The 27,289-nt window shown below is 46.8% G+C and overlaps 2 protein-coding genes across 15 annotated transcripts in view; one reads left to right on the top strand and one right to left on the bottom strand.

Moving 5' to 3' along the window:
* SECISBP2 (SECIS binding protein 2) overlaps nucleotides 1-27,289 on the top strand; it is a 54,072-nt gene that overhangs the window by 24,043 nt on the left and 2,740 nt on the right. For 7 of the 13 annotated variants that reach the window (XM_037009748.2, XM_037009746.2, XM_017654967.3 and 4 more), the window contains 7 exons: nucleotides 13,865-14,031; nucleotides 14,674-14,812; nucleotides 16,021-16,171; nucleotides 16,797-17,017; nucleotides 22,573-22,727; nucleotides 23,019-23,211; nucleotides 23,533-24,374. In XM_037009748.2, coding sequence (XP_036865643.1) covers nucleotides 13,865-14,031; nucleotides 14,674-14,812; nucleotides 16,021-16,171; nucleotides 16,797-17,017; nucleotides 22,573-22,727; nucleotides 23,019-23,211; nucleotides 23,533-23,636 — 1,130 coding nt within the window. In that variant the 3' untranslated portion in view covers nucleotides 23,637-24,374. Of the gene's footprint in view, nucleotides 1-13,864; nucleotides 14,032-14,673; nucleotides 14,813-16,020; nucleotides 16,172-16,796; nucleotides 17,018-22,572; nucleotides 22,728-23,018; nucleotides 23,212-23,532; nucleotides 24,375-25,391; nucleotides 25,518-27,289 lie in introns of those variants that run through there. The other 6 variants (XR_005058929.2, XM_037009745.2, XM_037009743.2 and 3 more) reach the window with 5 other exon arrangements.
* SEMA4D (semaphorin 4D) overlaps nucleotides 25,361-27,289 on the bottom strand; it is a 97,628-nt gene continuing 95,699 nt past the window's right edge. For both annotated transcript variants that reach the window (XM_017654962.3, XM_037009740.2), the window contains 2 exons: nucleotides 27,187-27,281; nucleotides 25,361-26,686 (listed from right to left, as the gene is read on the bottom strand). In XM_017654962.3, coding sequence (XP_017510451.3) covers nucleotides 26,660-26,686; nucleotides 27,187-27,281 — 122 coding nt within the window. In that variant the 3' untranslated portion in view covers nucleotides 25,361-26,659. The remainder of the gene's footprint in view (nucleotides 26,687-27,186; nucleotides 27,282-27,289) is intronic.

The following is a 27,289-nucleotide window of genomic DNA, read 5'->3' as shown; positions in this document are numbered from 1 at the left end:
CCTTTTTCTCTCTGGCCTCAGCTTCTTTGTATTCCTCTTCTCTAATTTCTATTCCATTTACCGTCTCTTCTTCTACATCTAATCTGCTTTTAAATCCCTCCATTGTATGTTGCATTTCCGATATGGAATTCCTTAATGATTGAATCTCTGTCCTAAATTTTTCCTGAGTTCTTGAATACTTTTCTTTACCTACATGAGCATGTTTATGATTTTGATTTTGAACTCTCTTTCAGGAAGATTGGTGAGTGCAGTTTCCTTTGGCCCTCTTTCTGGGGTTTGTGAGATTTTGGTCTGAACCATGTTCCTTTGACGTTTCATAGTTCTGTGTGGCGTCCTCTAGTGCCCAAAAGTGCTAGTCTGTGGAGCTGCTGAGCCCCTGGGTTGAGGTTCGGGGTCGCAGGGGAGCGGCACTGGTGCCTTGGGGGAGGAAAGAACTGTTTCCTGCTTCCTGGTTGCAGTCCCTGTCACCAGTGTCATAGCCAGTGGGCCAAGCACACAGGTGTAAGCCTCTGTGCTTTGTTTGTATAGCTGTCATAGGCGGGGCCTCCCTCTGGCTGTCCTGAGGCCAGCGCAGTGACTGCCAGTTTGTGAGCCAGTATCGGCAGGCCAGGAGGAAGGTGCAGCTAGCTGCATATCACAGTTGGGGGGGTGCCTTGGAGCTCAGTAGCCAGCCAGGAGGATGGAGCACCTGAAGCTCCTCAAAGTTCCCAACCTGCATGGCAGAGTATGCCCATACAACCTTTTCACCTATCCCTTCTCCTGTGCCACAAGCTCTGTGCAGACCCTGTCCCTTCAGCAGCCCTCTCGCTGCTAGGAAGCCTCTCAGACCGCCGGCCTTTCCTTTGTCCCAGAGTGGCCGGATGTGGATCCCCATCCTCTACAAATGGTTGGAATCTCAGTCTCTCAAATATTCCACCTGTCTTAGCTTTCCAACCCCACTAATCTCCAGAACACCATGCAATGTAGGTTTGTTCTCCAAAGCAGATCTCCAGGGCTGGGTGTTCAGCAGTCCTAGGCTTCCACCCCCTCCCCGCCCCGTTTTTCTTCCTCCTACAGGTGAGCTGGGGTGTGGGAAGGGCTTGGGTCCTAGCAGATCAGGGCTTTGGTACGTTACCCTGTTTTGTGATGTCTGCTCTGTTCTCCAGGTGTATGCAGTCTGGTGCAGCCTTCTTTCCTGTTTCTCTTTTAGGATTTGTGATATTAACTATATTTTCGTAATATATGTGGTTTGGGGAGGAGTTCTCTGTCTCACCTCTCATGTTGCCATCTTTAATTGATCTCTCAAGTTATTTATATCTAATCAAAATAGTATGATACTGGGATAAGGATAGATAGCTATGAGAGGAAGAGGATTGAGAGTGCAGAAGTAAACCCACATATCTGTGGCCAGTTGATCTTTGACAAGGGTGCTGAGTTCATTAAAAGAATAACAATCTCCAAAAATGTTTTTGGTACCCCCTACCTCATACTGTATACAAAAATTACCTCAGAATAGATCAGCAGTCTAGATACAAGAGCTAACCTTCATGAACTAGGATTAGACAATTAATTTTTACATAGGACTCCAAAGCACAGACGACAAAAGCAAAAATTGATGTATTATGTTTCATTTAAATTAAAATCTTGTGTACCAGAGGACATTATCAAGAAAATGGAAAGACAGTTTACCTAACAGAATATGAGAGATAATATGCAAATCAGGTATCTGATAAGGGTTTACCGTCCAAGTGTAAGAACTTCTGCAACTCAACAAATACCCATTAAAAAGGGGGCAAAGGACTGGAAAAGACATTTCTCCACAAGCTTGTGTGCAGCTGGCCAATAACACATGAAAAGATGCTCAACATCATTAGTCATTAGATAAATGCAAGTCAAAACCACAAAGAGATAGTTCTTTATTCCTGCTACGGTAGCTATAATCGAAATCATGGAAAATAGCAAGTGTTAGGAAGGATTTGGAGTATTTGGAACCCTTGTTATATTGCTTGTAGAAATGTAAAATGGTACAGCTGCTTTGGAAAACAGTCTGGCGGTTTCTCAGAAAGCTAAATATAGAGTTGCCATATGGTCCAGCAATTCCACTCCTCTGTATGTACCCAAAAAAACTAAAAACACAGATTTAGGCGCTTGTACTGCTGGTGTTCATGGCAGCATTGTGCATTAATAGCTCAAAGGTGGAAACGCTCAAAATGTGTATCAACACATTAATGGATGATGAAAATTTATGTGCATGCTAATGGAGTATTACTCAGCCTTAAAAAAGAAGGAAATTCTGACATATGCCAAGACATGGATAAACTTAAAAACATTATGCTCAGTGAAAGAAGTCAGAGCCAAAAGGACAAATATGTATGACTCCACTTACATACAATGCCTAAAATAGTCCAATTCATAGAAAGTAGATTAGAGGTTAGTAGGGGTAAGGGGTTGGACAATGGGAGATACTGTTTAACAGGGACAAGTTTTCAGTTTGGGGATGAGAAACTTTTAGAAATGGATTGTGGGGGTTGTACAACATCGTGAATGTAATTGATGCCACTGAATTGTGCACTTAAGGACAGTTAAAATAGTCTAAGCTTTTATGTTGCATGTGTTTACCACAAAATTCTTTTTAAATTGCTAAAGTTATTTATTTATTTTTTAATTTTGGTATCATTAATCTACAATTACATGAAAGACATTATGTTTACTAGGCTCCCCCCTTCACCAAGTCCCCCCAACATACCCCTTCACAGTCACTGTCCATCAACTTAGTAAGATGCTGTAAAATCACTACTTGTCTTCTCTGTGTTGCATAGCCCTCCCCGTGCCCCCTCACACTATACATGCTAATCATATTGCCCCCTTTCTTTTTCCCCACCCTTATCCTTCCCTTCCCACCTATCCTCCCCAGTCCCTTTCCCTTTGGTAACTGTTAGTCCATTCTTGGATTCTGTGATTCTGCTGCTGTTTTGTTCCTTAAGTTTTCCTTTTTTCTTATACTGCACATATGAGTGAAATCATTTGGTACTTATCTTTCTCCACCTGGCTTATTTCACTGAGCATAATACCCTCTAGCTCCATCCATGTTGTTGCAAATGGTAGGATCTTTTTTTTTCTTATGGCTGAGTAATATTCCATTGTGTATATGTACCACATCTTTATCCATTCATCTACTGATGGACACTTAGGTTGCTTCCATATCTTGGCTATTGTAAATAGTGCAGCAATAAACATAGGGGTGCATCTGTCATTTTCAACCTGGAGTGCTGCATTCTTAGGGTAAATTCCTAGAAGTGGAATTCCTGGGTCAAATGGTAAGTCTATTTTGAGCATTTTGAGGAACCTTCATACTGCTTTCCATAATGGTTGAACTAATTTGCATTCCTACCAGCAGTGTAGGAGGGTTCCCCTTTCTCCACAACCTCGCCAACATTTGTTGTTGTTGGTCTTTTGGATGGTAGCCATCCTTACTGGTATGAGGTGATATCTCATTGTGGTTTTAATTTGCATTTCTCTAATGACAAACGATGTAGAGCATCTTTTCATGTGTCTGTTGACCATCTGGATTTCTTCTTTAGAGAACTGTCTACTCAGCTCCTCTGCCCATTTTTTAATTGGTTTATTTGCTTTTTGTTTGTTGAGGTGTGTGAGCTCTTTATATATTTTGGATGTCAACCCTTTATTGGATCTGTCATTTACGAATATATTCTCCCATAGTGTTGGATACCTTTTTGTTCTATTGATGGAGTCCTTTGCTGTACAGAAGCTTTTCAGCTTGATATAGTCCCACTTGTTCATTTTTGCTTTTGTTTCCTTTGCCCGGGGAGATATGTTCAACAAGAGGTCACTCATGTTTATGTCTAAGAGATTTTTGCCTATGTTTTTTTCTAAGAGTTTTATGGTTTCATGACTATGTTCAAGTCTTTGATCCATTTCGAATTTACTTTTGTGTGTGGAGTTAGTGATCCAGTTTCATTCTCTTACATGTAGCTGTCCAGTTTTGCCAGCACCATCTGTTGAAGAGACTGTCATTTCCCCATTGTATGTCCATGGCTCTTTTATTGAATATTAGTTTACCATATATGTTTGGGTTAATGTTTGGAGTCTCTATTCTGTTCCATTGGTCTGTGACTCTGTTCTTGTGCCAGTCCCAAATTGTCTTGATTACTGTGGCTTTGTAGTAGAGCTTGAAGTTGGAGAGTGAGATCCCCCCCCAACTTTATTCTTCCTTCTCAGGATTGCTTTCACCATTCGGGGTCTTTGGTGTTTGCATATGAATTTTTAAACTATTTGTTCCAGTTCATTGAAGAATGCTGTTGGTAATTTGATAGGGATTGCATCAAATTTGTATATTGTTTTGGGCAGGATGGCCATTTTGACAATATTAATTCTTCCTAGCCAGGAGCATGGGATGAGTTTCCATTTGTTAGTGATCTCTTTAATTTCTCTTAAGAGTGTCTTATAGTTTTCAGGGTATAGGTCTTTCACTTCCTTGGTTAGGTGTATTCCTAGGTGTTTTATTCTTTTTGATGCTATTGTGAATGGAATTGTTTTCCTGATTTCTATTTCTATTAGTTCATTGTTAGTGTATAGGAAAGCCACAGATTTCTGTGTATTAATTTTGTATCCTGCAACTTTGCTGAATTCTGATATTAGTTCTAGTAATTTTGGAGTGAAGTCTTTAGGGTTTTTTATGTACAATATCATGTCATCTGCAAATAGTGACAATTTAACTTCTTCTTTACCAATCTGGGTTCCTTGTATTTCTTTGTTTTGTCTAATTGCCATGGCTAGGACCTCCAGTACTATGTTGAATAACAGTGGGGAGAGTGGGCATCCCTGTCTTGTTTCCGTTCTCAGAGGAAAAGCTTTCAGCTTCTCACTGTTCAGTATGATATTGGCTGTGTGTTTATCATATATGGCCTTTATTATGTTGAGGTACTTGCCCTCTATGCCCATTTTGTTGAGCGTTTTTATCATGAATGGGTGTTGAATTTTGTTGAATGCTTTTTCAGCATCTATGGAGATGATCATGTGGTTTTTGTCTTTCTTTTTGTTGATGTGGTGATGATGTTGATGGATTTTCCAATGTTGTACCATCCTTGCATCCCTGAGATGAATCTCACTTGGTCATGGGGATCCTTTTGACGTATTTTTGAATTCAGTTTGCTAATATTTTGTTGAGTATTTTTGCATCTGCGTTCATTGGGATATTGGTCTGTAGTTTTCTTTTTTGGTGGGGTCTTTGCCTGGTTTTGGTATTAGGGTGATGTTGGCTTCATAGAATGAGTTTGGGAGTATTCCCTCCTCTTCTGTTTTTTGGAAAACTTTAAGGAGAATGAGTATTATGTCTTCTCTGTATGTCTGATAAAATTCCGAGGTAAATCCATCTGGCCCCTGGGGTTTTGTTCTTGGGTAGTTTATTGATTACCATTACTTGGTAATCAATTGATTACCATTGATTACTGCAGTTTCATTGCTGGTAATTTGTCTGTTCAGATTTTCTGGGTCAGTCTTGGAAGGTTGTATTTTTCTAGGAAGTTGTCCGTTTCTCCTAGGTTTTCCAGTTTGTTAGCATATAGGTTTTTATAGTATTCTCTAATAATTCTTGGTTTTTCTGTGGGGTCAGTCATGATTTTTCCTTTCTTGTTTCTGATTCTGTTGATGTGTTTTGATTCTCTTTTTCTCTTAATAAGTCTGGCTAGAGGCTTATCTATTTTGTTTATTCTCTCGAAGAACGAGCTCTTGTTTCATTGATTTTTTCTATTGTTTTATTCTTCTCAATTTTATTTATTTCTTCTCTGATCTTTATTATGTCCCTCTTTCTGCTGACCTTAGGCCTCATTTGTTCTTCTTTTTCCAATTTCGATAATTGTGACATTAGACTATTCATTTGGGATTGTTCTTCCTTCTTTAAATATGCCTGGATTGCTATATACTTTCCTCTTAAGACTGCTTTCTCTGCGTCCCACAGTAGTTGGAGCTTTGTGTTGTTGTTGTCATTTGTTTCCATATATTGCTGAATCTCCATTTTAATTCGGTCGTTGATCCATTCATTATTTAGGAACATGTTGTTAAGCCTCCATGTGTTGGTGAGCCTTTTTGCTTTCTTTGTACAATTTATTTCTAGTTTTATACCTTTGTGGTCTGAAAAGTTGGTTGGTAGGATTTCAATCTTTTGGAATTTACTGAGGCTCTTTTTGTGGCCTAGTATGTGGTCTTTTCTGGAGAATGTTCCATGTGCACTTGAGAAGAATGTGTATCCTGTTGCTTTTGGATGTAGAGTTCTATAGATGTCTATGAGGTCCATCTGTTCAAGTGTGTTGTTCAGTGCCTCTGTGTCCTTCCTTATTTTCTGTCTGGTGGATCTGTCCTTAAGAGTGAGTGGCGTGTTAAAGTCTCCCAAAATGAATGCATTGCATTCTGTTTCCTCCTTTAATTCTGTTAGTATTTGTTTCATATATGTTGGTGCTCCTGTATTGGGTGCATGTATATTTATAATGGTTATATCCTCTTGTTGGACTGATCCCTTTATCATTATATAATATCCTTCTTTATCTCTTGTTACTTTCTTTGTTTTGAAGTCTATTTTGTCTGATATTAGTATTGCAACACGTGCTTTTTTCTCACTGTTGTTTGCATGAAATATCTTTTTCCATCCCTTGACTTTTAATCTGTGCATGTCTTTGGGTTTGAGGTGAGTCTCTTGTAAGCAGCATATAAGATGGGTCTTGCTTTTTTATCCATTCTGTTACTCTGTTGTCTTTTGATTGGTGAATTCAGTCCATTTACGTTTAGGGTGATTATTGAAAGATATGTACTTATTGCCATTGCAGGCTTTAAGTTTGTGGTTACCAAAGGTTCAAGGTTAGCTTCTTTACTATCTTATTGTCTAATTTACCTCACTTATTGAGCTATTATAATGCTCAAGTTATTTTAGAAAATAGATTATATTAAAAGGGGAGCTTACCACATGGTATGACCACATTGTAGGCCTAAAAATCTCTGGTATATAAGTGCTTGTACAGGTTACAGAGCTGTATCTGATGGAAATGAAATTCCTGCCTGTCCACAGGCACATAGCTGGTGACAGTGTTGGCCTGTGGTACTGATGTAATAATCCTCTCCTCTGAAACACCTGATCTTAGAGCCAAGACAGTTAAAATGGGCAAAATGGTCACAGAAAGAAATAATGCAAATTTGGTTCTGATTTTTTTTCCTGCCATTGATGAGTTTCTCCTGTTTTTGAATGTCATATAAATGGCATCTTTACTTTATATGCTCCTCTGTGTAAGGCATCTTTCAACTCAGCGTAATATTTTTGAGATTTCCTCACATCATGTATGTATGTCAGTATTTTAATTTTTATTGAGATTCATGTAACATAAAATGGACCATTTTAAAGTGCACAAAGTCAGTGGCATTTTGTTCACAGTGTTCTGCAGCCATCACCTCTGTCTAGTTCCAAACTTTCATCACCCTAGGAGGAAACCCCCTACTCTTTAAGCTCCCCATTTCCCCAGCACCTGACCACCATCAGTGTGCATTTTCTGCATGGATTTGCATGTCCTGACATTTTATGTAAATGCAGTCATACAGTGTATGACCCTCTGCATCTGTCTGCTTTCACTTATTAGCATAATGTCTTTGATGTTCATCCATGTCCATGTGTTAGTATCTCACTAGTTTTTATGGCTGAATCAATCAATATTCTATTGACCATAGCTTGTTATCTGTTCATCCACTGATGGATATTCAGATTTTTTTCCACCATTTGGATGTTATATAGTGCTCCTGTGAGTATTAATGTACAAGTCTTTGTATGAATATCTGTTTTTAATTCTCTTGGGAGTGGAATTGCTAAATCCCATAGTAGGTATATATGTAGTTTATAAATCTGCCAGACATTTTTTCAAACTGCTTGTGTATTTTATACTCACTGGTAATGTAGAAAGATTCTGATGGTTCCACATCCTCACGAATACTTGGTGTCATCAGTCTTAATTTTAGCCATTTTGGCAGTAGGTTAGGTGGGATTTTTTTGAAGGTGAAAATTCTACACTGTGTTGCTTGTCCTGTGAATCATTTTATATAGATTGCTGAATGATACAGGGAGCAATTTCCAAAATTGTCTTCTCATGGCTACAGCAGAAGTAAGTTTTATGTGATAGGTCTGTAGTGACCTTGATAAAGAAAGTACAACCATAAAATATCTGAATATTAATTTAGCCCAAGTATGGTGCCTGAGGCACCAGGAGACATGCAACTCTCAACCCAGTGTTTTTTTTTCTCATGCTTTGTTCCCAGAACTGCCTGCAATTGCTCTCCCTGGGAGTGCTGACAGTGAAGGTTCTGGGCACACCTTGGACATCGTGCATTAGAATCACTTGGGATGGGATCAGGGAATAGGTGTTTTTAACAAGCACATGGTGGTATATTTTTGTCTTTTTTACTTTTTATTATGGGAAATATTGAACATAATCAGAAGCAGAGGGAATATTGTGGACTTACTACCATGTGCCCATTACCTATCTCCAACAATTATCAATATTTTGCCAATCTTGTTGCATCTCTAGCTTGGTTTTTATTTTTCTTGAAATATTTTAAAGCAACTAATAGACATCATGTCATTTGTCATAATGGCATGTCATAAATACCTCAGTTGACATCTAAATGATGGTGATTTTGTTTTTAACAGAATTCCCCTCTGTCCTCCCATCTAATTTTAATGATTATTCCTTGTTAGCATCTTGTATCCAGTTTGTATTTTAAATTTCCTTGATGCAATGATTTTAGTACTTTTATCCATATCAGGATTCACAGGCTCATACATCGCATGTTTGAGTAATTCTTCTATGCACCAGAGCCAAGGTCCCAGCCTCCTTACAGTCTTCCCTCTGAGTTGCTATTCTCAGCTCACCTTCTACTGGGAAAGGCCCGGGTGCTGTTACTGTGTATTAGTTCTTTCAGACCAATCTTTGTTGGAAGTTCATAATGTATGAATTACCTACAGGCAAGGTCACCTTCTCTTGGGCAGTTAGCTTTGGGCTTACTTTGTTTTGTTTTTCATCAGGTGGTTAGTCAGGAGTGGCCACAAGAGGAGGAGACAGAGGAGAGGGTCATGAAAACAGTTTATTATACTCCCAGGTTCTAGAGACCAGAGGCATGGCTACACGAGGAAGCACCAGGACCGCAGGTGGCAGAGGACAGGAGAGAGCCTTTGCTGGGGTTTCCATGAGAGAGGCAAGGCAGGCAAGGCAGGTGGCCGGTTCAGGACTGGCTGGTGTGAGTGATTCCGGTGAGTTGGGAGCTACAGTGGTGCGCTCCCTGGTTGCCTGGCGCCTGGCCTCTGACCCTGGGATGATTAGGGCTGTCACCTTCTGGGGCACACAGGCCAGCTAGAGGAGGTCTGGCTCTCCATTGGTCAGTCTGCCATCTGTCAAGGACATGCTTCTAGCGGAGCTTTTGCTGTCTCCAGGAATTAGCTAACACGGGAAGAACAGTCTCTTCTTGGCTGGAGAGGTTTTAGGCTGTCAAACATTATAATGTGCAGAAAGTACACATGCACACAGGGCTTTACTCATGGATCCCAGCAGGAATTACCTTAGCACGGGGTATTTTTCAGAGTGGATGTTTGAGTAACCTATATCACCCTGAGAGAAATCTGGGAAGTGTTCCTCCAAACCTCTGATCTGAAGAATGCAGCTTTGTGAGGAGCCTGGAGGGAAGCATGTGAACTGTCGGTTATTCCTGTGGTTAACAGTGAAGCAGGGAAAGGGAGGCAGCTACTGCTGGGGGGGTGCAGTGGCTCATTTGCAGCTAGGTTCAAGTTGGACCTTTTAGATGGAGTCTTGTATGAAGTCAGCAATTTAGCAAAGAGTGGTGCCCTCAGTCAGATGAGATTTTTAAGTAGTTTGAGGCTGTTGGATTGTGAGACTGGCTTTTTGATAATACTGAAATGATGTTTTGGCCTGAGAGCCCAGGGATGTACAAAAGTGCCCATCACCTTGCCTAATGGAACCATCCTTACCAGGAAATGTAAAAATTAGCTAAGAGGAATTCAAGGTTCCTCTGTATCTTTAGCTAACTGTCAAATACTCCTGTGCAGAGCTTTCTGGCAAGAACATTACTTAACTCCAAGGCCTTTGGGGCCTGATTCTGGAGCCCAAATCAGGTCTTCCCACCTTATTGGATAGTCAGTGAGAAGGAGAAGCATGTTTTTACAAGCAGCAGAGGGAAGAGTATCCCTGGCCACTTATCATAAAGTGTCTTTACACCTAAGGTGTGTTTCTTGTAGACAGCATTTAGGCATATCTTTCTTTTTATCCTGTTTGACAATTTCCGCCTTTTAAATGGGGCGTTTTTGTCCAATGACATTTAATGTAGTTGTTACTATGGCTGGATTTACATTTGCTGGTTTGCTTTTTTTTCCTTCTGATTCTCATGTCTTATTCCTCTGTTTCTCCTTAACTTCCTTTTCTTTTAATTGAGGTATCATAGATATGCAATCTTATATTGGTTTTAAGTGTACAGCACAGTGGTTCAACAGTTACCCATATTCTTAAGTCCTCACCCCCACCAGTGCAGTTACTGTCAGCATAAAAACATGTTACAGAATCATTGACTATATTCTTCATCCCTGTGACCAACTTATATTATGATTGAGAATTCTTGTGCCCCTTTATCTACCTCACCCTCCACACCCACCCACCCTTAACTGCTGCTTTCTTTTATGTTAAATGTCTTCAGAATAACATCTTGATTCCTTTTTTTCCTTTATTTTAAAAATTTATTGAAAGTAAGAAAATAAGTGTTTGCCTACAAATACATAAAGTGGTTGCTCCAGAAATTATAATACACATTTTTATATATGGGAGAAATTTTAGTCCAATATAACTCTATTTTCTACCTCCGCCCTTGGGGCTGTCATCATATGTGTTACATACCAGTGTTGTAGTTACTGCTTTATGTAATCATTCTTTTAAAGAAGATAAGAAATGAGAAAAAAAAATTTACCAGTTTTATATTTATAATTTTTAGTCTTATGTATTCCTCTGGATTTAGTTAACATCTGGTGTTGCTTCTTCCAGTATTTCTTCTTAAGGACTTCCTTTAGTTTGTACAGAAACTATAAGCAGTGAATTCTGTTAGTCTTTGTTCATCTAGGAACATCTTTATTTTGCATTCATTTTTTTAAAGTATAGTTTTCCTGGATATAGAATTCTTGGTTGACAGTTTTTTCCCCAGTACTTTGAATGTCATTCCACTGCCTTCTGGCCTTCATTGTTGCCATGAGACCTCAGATATTACTTGTCCCACTTTCTGTGATGAGTTTCTTTCCCCTACTGCTTCCCATGGTTTCTCTTTGTTCTGTCCTTTAGCAGTTTGACTGTGATGTGTCTAGGTGTGGATCTCTGTATTTATCCTGCCTTTGTTTGGTTGTGTTTTTTGGCTTGTAGATTTATGTTTTCATAAAATTTGGGGAGTTTAGGATCATTGTTTCTCCAAAAAATTGGTTATCTTTTCTCTCTCATCTCCTGACACTCCCAATGTGTGTATACTGGTATGTGTGTGCTTGCCCCACAGGTTTCTGAGGCTCTGGTTATTTTTTTTTTTCAGATTTTTCCAATCTTTTTAAGTCTTTTCTTTAAATTGAATAGTTTCTATTGTTTTTTCTGGTTCATTGATTTTTCTACCACCTCAAATCTGCTCCTGAGCCCTTCCTTATAATTTCTATTTATTAAAATCAGGTGTTCAAGTCTGTTCTCATAGTTGCCTTGAACTATTGGTCCGCTATGTCCCACAGCTGGGGGCACTCAAAGACTGTCAACTTCTTTTTCCCTTTAGTGTGGTCACATTTTCTTTGAAAGTGTCAAGATTTTTTTGTTTAGTGTTGAATATTTTACTTAACATAGCAACTCTGGATTCTGGTTTTTTCCTTCTGAGAAATGGAAAAAATGGTGATGGGTTGCTTTTGTTTTTTTCAGTAAACTGCCCTGGTCTGAATCTGAAGGTGGACTTCTCCACAGTGGGTGCTTGCTTATGTCTCTGATCAGTTATTTTTTCTTATTTTTAGCTTGCCTTTGCTGTGCTCACCCCTGTGTCTGTACAACACAGATGGGTCAGAGGTTGGGCTTGAGTGACTCAAGATTGCACAGCCTGTACTACCTGTGTAGAGGTGTATGTGGGCTTGGAGGGCATTAAGCCCTCAGGCCATGGTCAAATCTGCACTGGCTCAGTTTTCATGGACCTTATGTGTCTCTGCACATGCACACGGGCTCCATCGTTGGACAAGGGTGTGTGGGTGGACTTGGTTTTGCCCTGCCGTATGTGCGCGCAGCCTACAGCCAGCCCGGATATGTGGCAGGCATGGCTCATTGGGACTAATCTCCCACGATTCCTTGTAAGGTCCTGCTGTCAGCAGGTCTGTTGCTTCCCTTCAGAGGACCTCAGCTCAGGCTAGTCCTGCTGCTGCACCTTCCCTTGTCAGCTGGCTCACCTCTACATGACCACACTCAAAATCCAGCAAGCCCCTTGTAGCAGAAACAGCTTCTGCCCTAATTCAATTAGCTGATGGCAGGAAGAGAATGGGAGCAGCCTGGGTAGGATACCCCAGACCCTGGTTTCACTTGGAGTTTGGTAGATCAGAGGGCTTCCACTTTCTAGGGGGCTGATGTGATTATTTTTGGTGGTTCTTGTCCAGCCCAGTGGCTGCTTTTGGAAGAGGGGTTGGCTGTTGTCCGTTGCCAAGTGGGTAGGCCCCGCACCTTCAGGTCCACTGTGAGTGCTCTGTGGAGACCTGCCTGGCCATGGGTGTGAGGTGGAGGATGGGGGTGCCCTGGGCAGCAAGAGTCACAGGTGCCCAGTGGAGGTCCTGACCTTGGAGGTGGCATCAGGGATGGGGAGATGAAGCAGATACAGCAGGGTCAGTATAGGGCAGTTGCTCAAGAGGAGCTGATGAGAACCAAGCCAGTCATGTGTATACTTGAAACATAACATGGGGATGAGGCCCTCAGGGTAGCAGCAGCTGTGTTGTAGCCACACTGGCAGTGGCCTGGAGCCGGCTGTTGCGGACACATTCGGCACTGAGGCAGGGCCTAGGACAGGTGAGTTAGGCACCTCCCAGTAACTTAACCATATATTCTAGACTAAGGAGGGAGGGTGAGTAAAATACATTTGGAAAAACACTGAAGTTGAAGCTGGACAGTGGCCATCATGTGGGTTTTGTTGTCATGCTATTCCATTTTCTTTGGTATGTGCTAAAAATTTTCCTAATTAAAAAGTAGGAAAAAAATTATGCACAGATTAACCATTTCCTTGTAGCAGAAGCCAGGTGGGAAGTAGAGTAGGACTGGGAAATACAATGGGAGTATTGGAGAGTGATCACGGCGATATATTGAATCTGGAGGGACTGCCACCAGCTACACGTGAGGCAATTTGGGAAAGTAGGTCTGTATCTGGGGAACTCAACAGAATCCACTAGAAATATTATGTGAATCTTATAAGGGCCTCCCAAGGAAGCAAGATAGAAGATACACATGGAAACCAGGAGCTGACTTGCACAAAGGCAGTGTCAACTGAAAATGGACACTTGTGGAGAGGGATTACTCAGCACAGCCTCCTAAGTGCAGACTACATGGAAAAATCCTTACTCAGAAAATGAGATCTACATGTCAGACTGTACTGAGAGACAGATTTGATTACAGGGATAGGAAGATGGGTCTTCCCAGATTGATGATTTGCTTGGATATCTACCAAAATATATCAGATCATGCTCAGAACACTGTCAGTTAGAAACGGATGTGAGGAGCAGTCTGATGCGGGTGAGGAGGTGGTGGGCCTAGGTGGGTGGCAGCCTGAAGGCACCCCTCTCTCTGTGCAGTGGGCGCGGTGCCAGTCCTCTCCAAAGACAGTGTGGCGGGGAGGAAGGGCCACCGCATCAGCCAGGTGAAGACTCCACACAACCCCTTGGACTCCAGCGCCCCCCTGGTGAAGAAGGGGAAGCAGCGGGAGGTTCCCAAGGCCAAGAAGCCGACCTCGCTGAAGAAGGTATGTGGGCTACCATGAGAGACAGGGCATGGGAGCCTCAGGGCTCTTCTTCCTGTTATTCTTTCAGCCCTAGGCTTTCAGATTTTAATGTTTACTGTTGGACTGTGCAGGTCAAGATGCATTCATGATTCTCTGAAAAAGGTTCCCTCACGCTCCCTGGAGGATGTGGTAGAGTGTACAAAGTAGGGAGCCTGGGTTGCTGGAGGGGCAGCCTTTTCCTTACTGTGGTGCAGTGACCTGGACAGAAAATCAGAAATGGGGGTGTTGGATTCTCCTCATTAACACTGGGTTACATGTCTGATGTTCACAGTGCCTGGCAGATGTTCTGTTAGGAAGGTGGCACAGAGTTTTTAATTTTCAAAGCAGCCTGTGGGGTGTGGTCCAGCTCAGATGGGGCAGGGAGTGCCTTGGCTGGGGTCACGTGATTGTGAAGTTGCACTGTTGTGTTAGAGCTCTGGTCTCACACAAACATGATGGTTGCACCACTCCTGGGCTGCAGGGGAGGCTTGGGTCTGTTCCCCAGGGTGTGTGGCCACTGTGAGGGCATGAGCAGGTATGTTGCCACCAAGCTGAACTTGGGTGGCTTATTTTGCAGAGGAGCTTATTTCTGAGTTCAAGTGTTTTAAACATTTAATTTTAAAGATTATTTTGAAAGAACGGCAGGAGAGAAAGCAGCAGCGTCTCCAGGAAAACGCCGTAAGCCCAGCTTTTGCCAGTGACGATGCTCAAGATATAGAGAGCGGTGGTGATGACCAGGCGCTCGAGCAGGCTGACCCCTCAGGTACCCAGTTCTGCTGGTATTTGCACCTCAGAGATTCTTCAGTTGGAGGGAGCTGTGCACAGCAAATGTCCAGGGAGGTGCCAGCCCTGGTCCCTGTGTGGCGAAAGCCAGTGTGTTGTGCTCCTGGAATGCAGAAGTTTTCAGGCTCCCACCTCAACAATCAGAGGACACCCCTGTGGCAGGTAGGGCCTCTGACAACTCCTCTAAGGGACACAGTAAGGCCCCCAGGTTTGATCTGTGTAGAACTAGTTGGTCCTCTGTGGCCTGCAGGGGTGGTCGCCAGTGGTCATTGCTACATGGCATCCAAGCATATGAAAATGTCAGGTGGCGGGGGACACCTGGGAGTTCCTACTTTGGGGCCATTAGAAGCAGGGTGGCTGTGGCAGTGTGATATGCATGTGTATGTGTGAGACATGAGCCCTCCCCCCTGGCATTTACCCAAGGTGGGATTGCAGGTCAGGCCCACTGTCATCCAGTCTGAGAAGTTCCTCCGGACAGGCTTCCAGATGTTTGGCCACAGGTGGTGGGGAGACCAGCCCCCAGAGACTCTGTGTAGTGTTTGCCCTCCCAGTGGGTGCCTTCCTTCCCTGCTGACCTGTTACCTCACTTTGCACTTTGGAAATCTCTAGAAGTAACTCTGTGGGGACTATAAGGTAATAATTAACCCTTTTGGATATGTTTAAACACACCTGTTGAGGCTTTCAAAGTTTAGATGTTTGGGTTCAGCTCTTATTTAGGGATTATTTGGTAAAGGAGTAGCACCAAACATTTAAATGCAAAAACTTTAGAACTCAAAGCCTGCTTTTAAAACTAACTGATAGAACTTCAGGTTAAATTTCAAAACTAAAAAATAAAGTTTGGCCACTGAACTACACATTTTAAAATGTTAGATGTTTAAAACTGCCATTTAAAATGTTAAAATGGTAACATTTATCTTTGCCACAGTAAAAATAAGTAAATTGGGGGCAGGGAGGCAGCTCTAGGCAGCACAGAGAGTTACTGGGTTCATCTGTTTCCCCAGCCCCTCCCCACACTGCCCTGCCCCATGTGACACTCAGCAGTGGTGTCTGGATGTGGCAGGTGTGTGCCGGGTCTGGCCACTCTAGTGACATTGCCCTGTGAGGCACTGTTGGGGTTCCCCATGCTCCGGACCCTTGGTGTGTGCACCGAGCCTGCCAGTGCCGTGCCTTCTTTCTCTGATGCTCCAGGGGTGATGGAAGAGCGGGTGTCCCCCACTCTGGTGGTGGAGAGCATGTCTGAAGAGCCACTGGGAGCTGAGCTCCAGAAGGTGGTAGAGACCTGCCACGAGGTCCCTGATGGTGCCAGCTGCCCCAAGATCCACAGCCGGAGATTCAGGGAGTGAGTGAGCCTTGGAGCTGCATGTGCTGGGGTGGACTGCGCGCACTCTGGCTTTGAGCACCGAGTTCTGGGCCCTGCCGTGCTCGTACCGCAGAGCCCGAGGCTGGGCCCAGGGTTTTCATCCTGGTGGGAGGGGGTAGTACGCAGTCATGACCTGTGTCAGGGCCACCTAATCTGCTTCTGCAAGCTCTCTGTCCTGCTGATAGGATACCAGCAGTGCCCTTATGTCCAGTTTGGGGCTGGGGAAGGGGCAGTCCTGGCTCCCTGGTTTAATTTCCCAGGGTAATTTCCTAGAGTACCCTCCTCCCACCCACTCCTCTTCTAAGGTGGACCCTCCAGGTGCTTGTTTTCCCGGTGAAGGGCCTTGAGAGTGGTCATGACCAGGACTGCATGGGGGTTGGGGCACAGAGGCTTGTAAACCCCTGGGGTGGGGAGTGGGGGCAGAAGCTTCAGTCCTTACCTGTGGGGAAATGCAGTCCATCAGGAGTCCACTTTCTGGACTAGGATTCTCAGGAGAGTGCTGTCTGGGAGGGCTATGCTGTCCTCATCTCATCTCTCATCTGAGGAGTGACGGGCAGCAGAGCATGCCACAGCTGTAGGGAGGTGACACTGCCCAACATTTCAGTTACTGCAGCCAAATGCTCAGCAAGGAAGTGGATGCCTGTGTTACTGATCTGCTGAAGGAGCTGGTGCGTTTCCAGGACCGAATGTACCAGAAGGATCCGGTCAAGGCCAAGACCAAGCGCCGGCTAGTTCTGGGGCTGCGGGAAGTCCTCAAACATCTGAAGCTCCGGAGGCTGAAGTGCGTCATCATCTCTCCCAACTGTGAGAAGATCCAGTCCAAAGGTAGCACTCCCTGAGCCCCCAGACTTGCCCGGCGGTCAGCCACAGGGGGCAGGCTTCTTTCTGTTCTCTTTTAATTGAATGATTTTTTTCCAGAGTTCATTTGACCACCAGGTGCCTTACCCTGCGTGGCAGCCAGACCCCTGGGGTCCTCCTGTCATGGGCCGCCTGTGGGTCTGTTGTGCAGCACCTCGGGCATGGTGCCGCTTTGCTCTTGTGCTCAGCAGGGTCACTGGTGACTCCCCACAGAGACGGTGGAGCTGGCAGCTGTCCATGTATATTTACTTGCTCAGTCTGTGACTCCTTTATGTTTCCAGTGATGAAAGCTGTGGGTTTGTCCAAGCACTTGGCCATCTTACTGACACTGCCGTTTGGTTCTGTTTTGTGGTATGTGATATGCTGGTAAGGTGACCGGCAGACAGAAGTCCATGACAGCTCCCAGGGACCCTCAGCTTGCCTGCTCTGTGTCCTCAGGCTGTGCAGGGGAGGGGTTGGTAGCTAGGAGCAGAAGACCAGCACAGACGCTGGGCCAACATCTTTGGGCTGGTGAGGTGGTGTGTGCAGGAAAGCCCTTCCCTGGCCCCTGGCCTTTCTCCCGCACTGTGCCAGTCACTCAGCTGGAATTGTGCTGAGGGAACGTGGCCAGGTCCTGCACTGAGCTTTCTGGGTTGCTGTTTTGCCGCCTGAAAATTTGAGGTTTCCTAACTCATCCCTGTGGCACCCAGGGCCCAGGAGTAGCAGCAGAACCTGCTAGCTGACAGCGGACTCATCCCTGTCCAGGCTCGGGGCAGGTCCAGTCCCCAACACTGGGATATGACAGAGAGGGGCTCTGGGGACTTGCCCGTTCAGCTGTGTGTGAGCAGCTCTCCCCTCTCCCCACCACCCCGGTCCTGTGGCAGGTGCTGGGCTTACTACTCACTGCCATTAAGCTCCACCAGCTGCCTGCACCTCCTCTAGAACAGTGGATGCATCAGGCATTAGGCATCCTCGGCTTCTGCGTCAGGGGAGCTGTGTGTGCATCCTGGGCTGCTGTCTCCCTGGGGTCTCCCTCTCCCTCTCTGGTTGGGGGTGTGGTTTGCTGGCGCTTGCTCACTCTCTTTCAGACTCGAGCACTTGGTGGCTCGAGCACACCCTCCAGGATCATGTGGGGCATGTGAGAAGGTACTTGAAACCCAGTTTTTCTGATTCCTGACCTTTTTCCTTTGTTTTCCCTCTTTTCTGGATGCATGTGGGAACTGCCCTGTACCCAGGGCTCTGGGAAGTGGGGCGGGTGCATCAGGGGGGGTGTGGGTCCACAGCCCCTCCAGGCATTGTCCTGCTGCTCCTGGGCCACATTGCCCACATGCTGGGCCTCCTGCACTCTCTCTTGTTGCTGCCTCTCATATCACCTCTTCTTTTAGCTCTGCTTTTTGTAAGTATTGCACAGCTGACTTCTAAACTCCTATAGAATTTTTTATTTCTGCTATTTTCAGTTCTGGAAGCTATTTTTGTTCTCTGATGTGTCAGTACTTGTTGCTTTGTGGACCTGTCCCCTCTACAAGAACTGTGGTCACTGGGGACTCTTGCCCTGCAGAGCCTCCCTGCCGTGGTGTTTGGCCGTTTGGGCTCGGGGTGGAGGCTTCTGCAGAGGTCTGGCTGTCTGCTTGTCTTAACAGCTGCTGAGGTGGCTAGAAACCTGGGGCATGGCCAGTGTTTGAAGGCTGTGGGCTGCATTGCAGGACAGTGGTTCTCAAAGTAGGGAGCATCAGAGTTTCCCAGAAGGCCGGTGGAGACACAGGTTCCAGCATTTCTGTCTGAGTAGGCCTGGTGGCCCCAGAATTCACATTTCTAACAAGTTCTTGAGTGAAGCTGCTGCCCCAGGGGTCTTGGCTGGTCTGCTGTGGCATGACTGGAGAGCCACAGCTGTGTTGGAAAGTGCCCGGGGCAATGTCTGACTCCCCCTGGGCTGGTCACATCCCCTGGAGGAGACTCCACCCCCACGGTGGGAGGTTGCAGGCCTGGCCCTCGACCCTTTGGATTTGTCCTCATGTCTGCTGTTAGAGGGTTGGGCCCGGGATCCCACAGACCTGCTGCCGTGCCCTGTCGGGCCCAGCACCCAGGTGTTGGCTGGACAGTGGGTCTGGACACCACTAGTTGTTGTCTCATCTGAACTTCTACCCATTTCTGAAGGTGTCTAGTGCTGCCAGTTAGTTGCCAAACTCTGGGAAAGTAATTGTAGGGTGTAGATGGCTACTTGAGGCTTTTCCTCACCATTGGCTAGGTTGACTAGCTCAGTAGACTTAATGTTTCAGCCTCTATAAAAATTTTTTTGCTCTTGTCTTACGCTTTCCTGGGGCTTTGGGTCTAAGAAACAAGCCCCCAAACGGGTTTGCATGTATACAGTCGGCAGTCTGCCTTGCTTTTTCTACTATTCCTCTACTCTGACTATGCCATAGAGTGAGGCTAAGGTTTTACTGACAGGCATCTTGGCAGTTTGTTAGCATTTAAACTATGTTTAACATCAGTTCTGTGCTTTTTGACTTTAAGGCATAAGGAATTTTATTTGTGTCTTAATAAATGTTTCTTTCTTAGAAGAGAATAGCCAATGGCTTGCAGTCATTTTAATGGTAAAATTTATTATTACAACCTTTGTAAAGTACTGTATTTGCTCAAGGTGGTATTTGACCTAATCATTCTGCAGTTGAACTGTTCAATGGGAATACTTCATCTGGTGGCACACTTGAAGTTGTCTCATGGGACTTTGAGAAGTCAGCGCTTGGGGGTGCTTTCCACCCCCATGGATGACACCAGCTGGGAGCTGGGTTGAGCAGAGCTGCACACGCTCTGCTGCTGTGTCAGGGACCCAGGAACATGCTTCCTGAGTACTCTCCCATGGGAGTCACATAGGACGCACTGGATCCCCTAAAATGTGTGATGTGCCAGCATTTGCACAGTGTCATTCAGCAGGGATGCGCCTTAGAGTTCAGTGCCTAGGCTTTCTGTAGGGGGCTGGTTACATGGGCATCTCTGCCTGGCACACACCAAGATTTCAGACTTGCAGTGTCAGCATGAACCCCACTGTCCCCATGCTTAGGGGCCACTCTTCCTAGGCTGGCAGGAGCCTTCCTGAAACACAAGTTCCCATGCCAGCCAGGGGCCAGCTGCACAAGCATGTCTTTCTAGGGATAGCAGCCATCGGGGCTGCTCCACGCTGCTAAATAGCATTTGTGATAAATGCTATGGGATGGACGTGAGGCCTAGCCCTGAGCGAGACCCCACAGCTGATGTCTGGGGGGCTTGCCCATCCCCTGTAGTAAGCTGAGAACCTCACAATGATTTTATCCCAGGTGCACGTCCACTGCCCCTTCTGTCCATCTGCTCCTCCCCGCCCTGCCCAGAATTTTTTTTTTTTTTTAAGGTTGTATCCCCAGAGGTTGCTTTCCCTTTGCCTCCCATATTCTTCAGATAGGTCTGGGGCAGGGGCAGGGGCAGGCAGAATTAGGGATATGGGGCTTAAACATAAATCCCCAGTCATGCTGGCTACAGGACAAGCATTACATTCCCACGGAGGGGTGGATACATTGGAGAAGTGCCTCTGTTAAAGAAAAGTAGGTAATCGTGTGATTCCATGCCAGGGAGGAGGATGTGTGGGAAATGGTTCCTTCTCATGCAGCACACACACACACACACAGTCAGTCTATGTAGAGAGGAACTGGAGACTGGCCCGTTGGGACCAGATGCTAGGGTCAGGCAGCTCACCGTGGGGTAGCCCCATCTTCCGAGGGGTCAGCTCCCCTGCTTCCGCCAGGCCCCCAGAGGCAGCCACCATTGCCAGACTTGGCTTATCCTCGACTGTGTATGTGGTGGGGGGTGCGCTGGGCTCCTGGCCCAGATGTGCCTTACCTTTTGGCCTCGGGCTGTCTTGGGAGCCTCCTGCCACACTGCTTGCCGACTTGGAGTGCTGTGAAGGGCCTCATGGTCCCCTACAGGTGGGCACTCCACTCCCGCATTTCATCCGTAGTTGAGGTGCCTGCATACTGTCATTGTTCCCGTGGGGAGCTGTCTGGAGGTCACACCCGGAGTGGCACTGGAAGGTCACGGCGCGTGTGCGCTGCCTCCCGGAGACCCCGACGCCCCCAGGGATGTGCACCACAGCCTGACTCCCAGGTCCGTGGCTCCCTGTGGTTTCGCCACTTCCCCCGTGAGGGGAGGCGTATTTTCTGTGACCCTCTAGTTCACAGTCTTGGCCTGTTTATATGTTTATACTGCTATATTTATATTGCATGTCCTTTTTTATAATATGAAAGTTAGCCCTTTGAGTGAGAGTTGTAGTTTTCTGCTTTGTCAGTTGCTTGTTTTCAAACTTGTCATATATGTTGGTATTTTTTATTCTACATTTTTATTGCATCTAGGTTTTATGTCATTCCTCAATCTTTCTGCTCTAAAATTATTAAAGATTTTTTTTTGAACTTAGTTTTTCCCTGGTTCTTCCACGTTTCCATTTTTGTTCTTTTGGGTAGAACATACTTCAGTCTAAGATGGCTCTTTCCAGAGGCTGGCCCTCCTCCACTGCTGTGGATGCTCTTCCTGACTTGCTTATGTGCCACATGCTGCAGCCATTGTCAGGCTCTCCATTCTGTCCTTCTAAATCCCCTTATTGTGTTCTTGTAGCTTTATAGCAATCTTTTACGGTGATGCTGGCCTGATGTTATTGTCTTCTTTCAGAAGGCTGTTCTCACCTGTATAGTTTTTTCTTTTTCTTTCTTTTTCAAAAAATCCTTTTGTGGTAATTTACATTATTTCAACGTTTTAGGTTAAGCAAGAACTGACATGCTGTAGTTGTCAATCATTCTGTCCAAGAGGGTAGGTGCTTTCTGTTTAGGCCTTCTGCAGTGCATGGGTGGCGTGGTGAAGTTGCCCTCCAAACCTTCTGTGCTTCTTGGTGGATCTGACTGCACCCCTTGTCATTTCTGGTTGCTGTCATAAGAGGAGTCGTTCTTCCCGTCTCCATCCTGGCTGGCTGCTGCTCACACATGTGGACGCTAGTGGTTTCTCACAGATGCTCTCATGTACCTCTCTGTAGCAATGCTTTGGTGCTGCAGGCTGTGGCTGGGTGCACACAGCTCCCTCATTTGCCATCCTGTGTGCTGACCTGGCTTGCAGTGGAGAGGGTGAGCTCAGGTTGGAGGGGCTGCAGGTGCAGGACAGGCTGCCCAGTGATCTCTTTGTGCTCTGGATTTCCATCTTTCAGGGCTTTGTGATCATACAGGATCTGATGCACATGAAGCAGTCAGAGCACTGAGACTCAGTAAACATTCACTAAGACTTGGTTTTCCCATTTGGCACATTGCTGGCTACTGGCTGGATGTATGCATATTGCATTACGTTACAGGAAGTATTGCTGTGCAGAGCTGACTTCTATGTGGCTTAGAGTTATAATGTGCTTTCTCCTGGGGAAGTCCAGCAGGGCCTACTTGAGTAGACAGTAGCTGGTGTCTACACAAAGAAGCCCTTTGCAGCCAGCATCAGCACCATGCCGCGTGTGATGCAATTCTGTCATTTTGCTGTCCTTTGACCAGGTGGCCTGGATGACACCTTGCACACCATCATCGATCACGCCTGTGAGCAGAACATTCCCTTTGTATTTGCTCTCAACCGCAAAGCCCTGGGGCGCAGTTTGAACAAGGCTGTTCCTGTCAGTGTGGTGGGGATCTTCAGTTATGACGGGGCCCAGGTGAGTGAGGAGGTCCCCTGGCTGCCGGCCCTGGGGTGGCAGCTGTGTGCACCTCCCAGCTGAGTGGCTCAGAGCCTGGGGGCAGAACTCCTCCAGGGCAGGTGGCCCTTGGCTCCTTAACAGCATGGAAATGGGGTTCCAGCTCTGAAAAAGCTGCCACAGAGGTGCCATAGCAGCATGCCAGCCACTCGGCAGCCCCAGCGGGCATCCCCCAGCCCTGGGGAAGGCACCAGCAGTTTGCAGGATTCAGGCTCTGGTCAGGGATGTCACCTGTGCTCTCTTCCCCCCAAGGACCAGTTCCACAGGATGGTCGAGCTGACAGCCGTGGCCCGGCAGGCATACAAGACCATGCTGGAAAGTGTGCACCAGGAGCTGGCGGGGGAGCCTGGGCCCCTGGTACCTGCCAGCCCACTTGCACAGGACCCTGGCTGCCCTGTGGAAGGCGGCCCCTCGGCTCCAGCTGGAGCAGAAAAGCCTCCCCACAGTGAGTGCTGGGGAGGGTGTGGAGTCACGCTGAGTGTCTGGCTCAATCCCTGCCGTCGACCAAGAGCTGGTCTCAGGCATTTGAGGGCCTGTTTTAGTAGCTCACACAGAGCTCAGGTCGGACTTAGCCATAGGGGCGCCTTGAGGATAGTGCGTGGCTGGCGGGAAGTCGTGCCCTTGTGTGCCGCTGCTGCTCACTTGGCTGGGCTGAGCCTGGCCGGGCCCCATTCTGGGCACTGAGCTGCGGGGCAGTATGCCATCAGGAAAGGCTGTCCCGACTACTCCTGCCTGTGCGTCAGCCATGCCACTTTCTTGTTTCCAGTTGATATCTGGGGGAAACCTCTGGAAGCTTACAGTCAGTGTGTCCTGGAGCTGGAAGACTCGCTGGCGGCGTCAACCTCTCAGATGATGAACCTGAATTTATGAGAAGAGTGCTTTGGTGTGTGTGTGTGTGTATTTGGGGTAAGGAGAGGGAGGCTGAAAGACTTGGAGGCCTTTTCTCAGTTCTTTGTTGACCTAACGTATTCAGTGTGACTATTGGGAAGTTAAGCAGCGTGTGGGGGTGTCCAGAGCCATGCGTCCTGTGCACGGGCACACAGGCATGCTGGCTCTCTTTTCCACAGAGCCTCCAGAGAGAGCTCTGGCTCTCTCAGAAACATCAAGTCTGGAAAACACTGGAAACCTGGTCCTCGGAGTTCTCTGCTATGGAGCAGCTGGGCCAGGGTGGGTGGTTTGTGGAAAGACTGGCATATGTGTGGTGTGGCTGATGTGCCCTTGCAGCGGGGACCCCACACAGCCCTGCAGAAGCCACTGGCTGAGTGTGGCAGGGGTCCTGGCCAGCCTTTTCTCAGGACCTGGCTTTTCAGCTGGAAGGCGTGGGGATCTGGGAGGGTTTGCTAAAATAAGCCTCAGAAGGAAAATTGGTTCCTAACCTGTGATTCTGTGACATGAATTACTTCTTTTTGTCTTTATTTTTCAAAGAAACAGTATATATGGAAGTTCTTAAATTTCAGCTTTGATAATCTGTGTATCCTCTCTTTTGTAAATGAATGTACTCTGAATGTGGTTTCTGCCTTAGAGGCCAGGAGGATAAAAGTTTACTTTCGTATTTCCTGTAAGTAAGAGGGCTTATTTATTTTGAATAAAGAGTGATTATTTAATTTTGCTGGAGGTCATCTTAGGTTTCTCAGGGGTCCCTATGTCTTAATCTGTAACTTTGGAGCACTCTTCGAATTACAGGGGACCTAGCAGGGAGAGGTTGGTCGAGATCAGACCTCCTCAGTCTTGAAGTGTCTGTTAGACTCTTAAGAGATGCAGTCGCCGAACCCTGCCTCGGCCCAGCTGCTTGTGTTCATGTCGTGGTGGGAACGGAGTTTCACTGCTTTGCACTTATCTGCCAAGCCAGGTGCTGTGTTGGCTTTGAAAATACTGTTAGTTGAGTTCGGTCATGCCAACTGTTGTACCTGAGCAGCAAGTGGCCTGTGATGAGCAAGTGAAGTAAGAAGACAGAAATGTGTGACGGGCTGGCAGCATGACCAGAGGTGTACAAAGCACTGGTTTCTGCTGTCGTCTGTGGCCCTTGTTACTCCTAGTGTGTGCCTGCTTCCGCTGGCCTGCTGAGCTGTTCAAATGGGGACAGGGGATCTGGTCCCCTGGCACCTTGGGGCCACTGTGGGCAACAGCAGTGGGGAGTTCTTTCCTGCTCTCCCCACCTCTGCACTGTGTCAGCAGGTAGGAAGCGGACTGTAGTACGTTTGAAAATACAAGATTATTTGAGAATAAAGGTTCCAAAATTAATTTATGGGTAGAAAATTAAACACCCTGTCAGCTGCCCTCAACAGCCTAGAATTATAAAACTGATTTTTAAAAAAAAATCACTTGCAAATCTCTGCTGGAGATGGAGGTCCTCTGTTCAGAGCCCCCAAGGTTTCAGGTCCATGGTGTGTATGCAGCTAATCCAGGGAGAAGAGAAGTTGAAACAAAGTAGGTGGATTTTCAGCATTGTGTGCAGCTCCCAAGAGGGTGTGTTCTTGTGGCTTAAGGCCAAGTTGCCCTGGTCACAGTGTCACCTTCTAGCAGGGGCCACCACTGTAGGTGGCACAGGAGGCAGGCAGCACCTGGGCCTCCCAAGTACAGACTCACTTCACAGAGCAAATGCACAACTCTTTATTTTCTCAACAGCACCAGGAATCAGAACTCATTCTCAGAACCTAGTGGTCCGCCAGAACACCCCGTCTGGGACCCTGGAAGGGTCTGACTGACTGACAGCATGAAAGTGCTTGGCCTATATCTAGACCTGAAGGGGGAATCCTGTGGACGTGGAGAATAGCCCCAGGAAAGGCCTGCTCTCAGGCACATTTAGGTGTCTACAGGGGCTGGAGCCCACCCCATGCATGAGCCACAGCAGGAGTGATGGATGTGAACCACACAGGTGTCCTTGGGCCAGCACCCGGGAGGGCAGCCTGGACGAGTGTGACCCCAGAGCCGGCCGGCCTCCAGTCGCCGTGTGCACAGCGGGTCCCAGGAGGGACTAGCGGGAAATGTGTGCTGCTCTCCTACAAAGGAAGGCCCCCATCTCACAGTGACAGGGTCTGGAGACAGGCTGTGGTCCTAGGGCTGGGGACACAGCCATTTGCCAAACTCACAAGAGGGAGGGCTTCATTCTGAGAGGCTTTGGTTCTATGTAGTCTGCCATTCCATTAAAAACTAATTTCGCCAACGAGAAAGTGTCAGGTATAGGCTGAGCAGCAGCAGGCCCGGCGGTCAAGTGCACGCACACAGTGGGCCGCTAGAGGCACAGCCTTAACAGCTAGACACTGAGCAGCCATGTAACAAGGCTCTCGGAGGACCACACTGTTGTGGAAACCACAGCTTGGAGACTGTGAGGTGCATGCCACCGACCTGACCTACCTCCCCAAGCCGGCGCCACAGCGGACAGGTAAACACTCGGAGCTGATGAAACTGGCATGCTCACGGAGATGAGTGAGGAGCAACAGAGACCTCGGACCTCGTCTCTCTAGGTTTGAGGCAAATTGTTTGCATGTGGAGTCTCCCCTCTCCCCTGTGAGCCTTCGAGAGTGGCTAGTTGGAAGGCAGGGAGTGGCAACAGGCAGATTCACAGCGTAAGGCCATAAGTCCAGGGGACTGTACTGGCATTCCAGCCCTTCTGGGGGGTGGCTGCTCTTATGCATGTGACTCAGGTCACTTTGGAGAGATGTGGGGAGCGCAGCAGCAGTGTTTCTGGGAAAAGCCGTCACACACACCCACCGTCTTAACCATAGTTTCTGTGGCTTCTTTGCCATCTTGGTTCCCTGCTTCTGCCAGACAACCCTTCTATCCCATGTAAGCACTTAACTAAAGTTTAAAAAGAAGTTCTGGCTTCTGTCAAGACTCCAAGTCAGGGCTGTGTTCCCCAGCAGCTGGCAGGTGGCAGCACTGCCTCCTGGTGGCTACAGGATGTCCTTGTTACACCTTTCCTGAAAGAACAACACAGTCTTTGAATTTTTGGCAGAACAGATGGGCCTCTCCTGCTCCCCAGCCCTTTATCCCTCAGCCAGAGATGTGATCAAGGCCTAGTCATCCTTCTCCTGTGCTCCCCCTTGGGGTCTAGGAGGGCCTGAGGGGAGGGGATCCTCTGTGTGCTAAGCTGGAGGGATTGGTCAGAAATGCTCCAACGTTTGGGTAACAGAGATGGCCTGGGGTGGCCGTGGAAGCCAGGACACTTTGTCCAGGGGTCTGGTGGCTATGGGGCATCTAATCAAGACCAGCTGGCCCAGCCTACACTCACCCCTGTCCCAACCGCTACAAAGCTCATGCCCCTCGGAGATTTTTCCCGGGGCTGGAGGGCTGCAGATGGCAGAAAACTTAACTGCTCTGTACTCCAAGAGGAAGCAGAATGGTCCCCTGAAAGATCCCCCCAAGGCGGTGGCCGCCCTGCCGGTCCCCTGCCCACCCTCAGCCCAGCTGTGCTGCGTACCCATGCCTTCCTCCAGTTGTGCATCATGTGGTCATGCTCCCCCACCACGGCCCTCCAGGCGGCGAGCTCTCTGGTCCACTTCTGGTGGGTCGCATCTGCAAGA

This window comes from Manis javanica, chromosome 2 (genome assembly GCF_040802235.1).
Source record: "Manis javanica isolate MJ-LG chromosome 2, MJ_LKY, whole genome shotgun sequence".
Taxonomy (NCBI): Eukaryota; Metazoa; Chordata; class Mammalia; order Pholidota; family Manidae; genus Manis; species Manis javanica.
The sequence above is the reverse complement of the archived record's forward strand: the minus strand, read 5'-3'. Positions and strand labels throughout refer to the sequence as shown.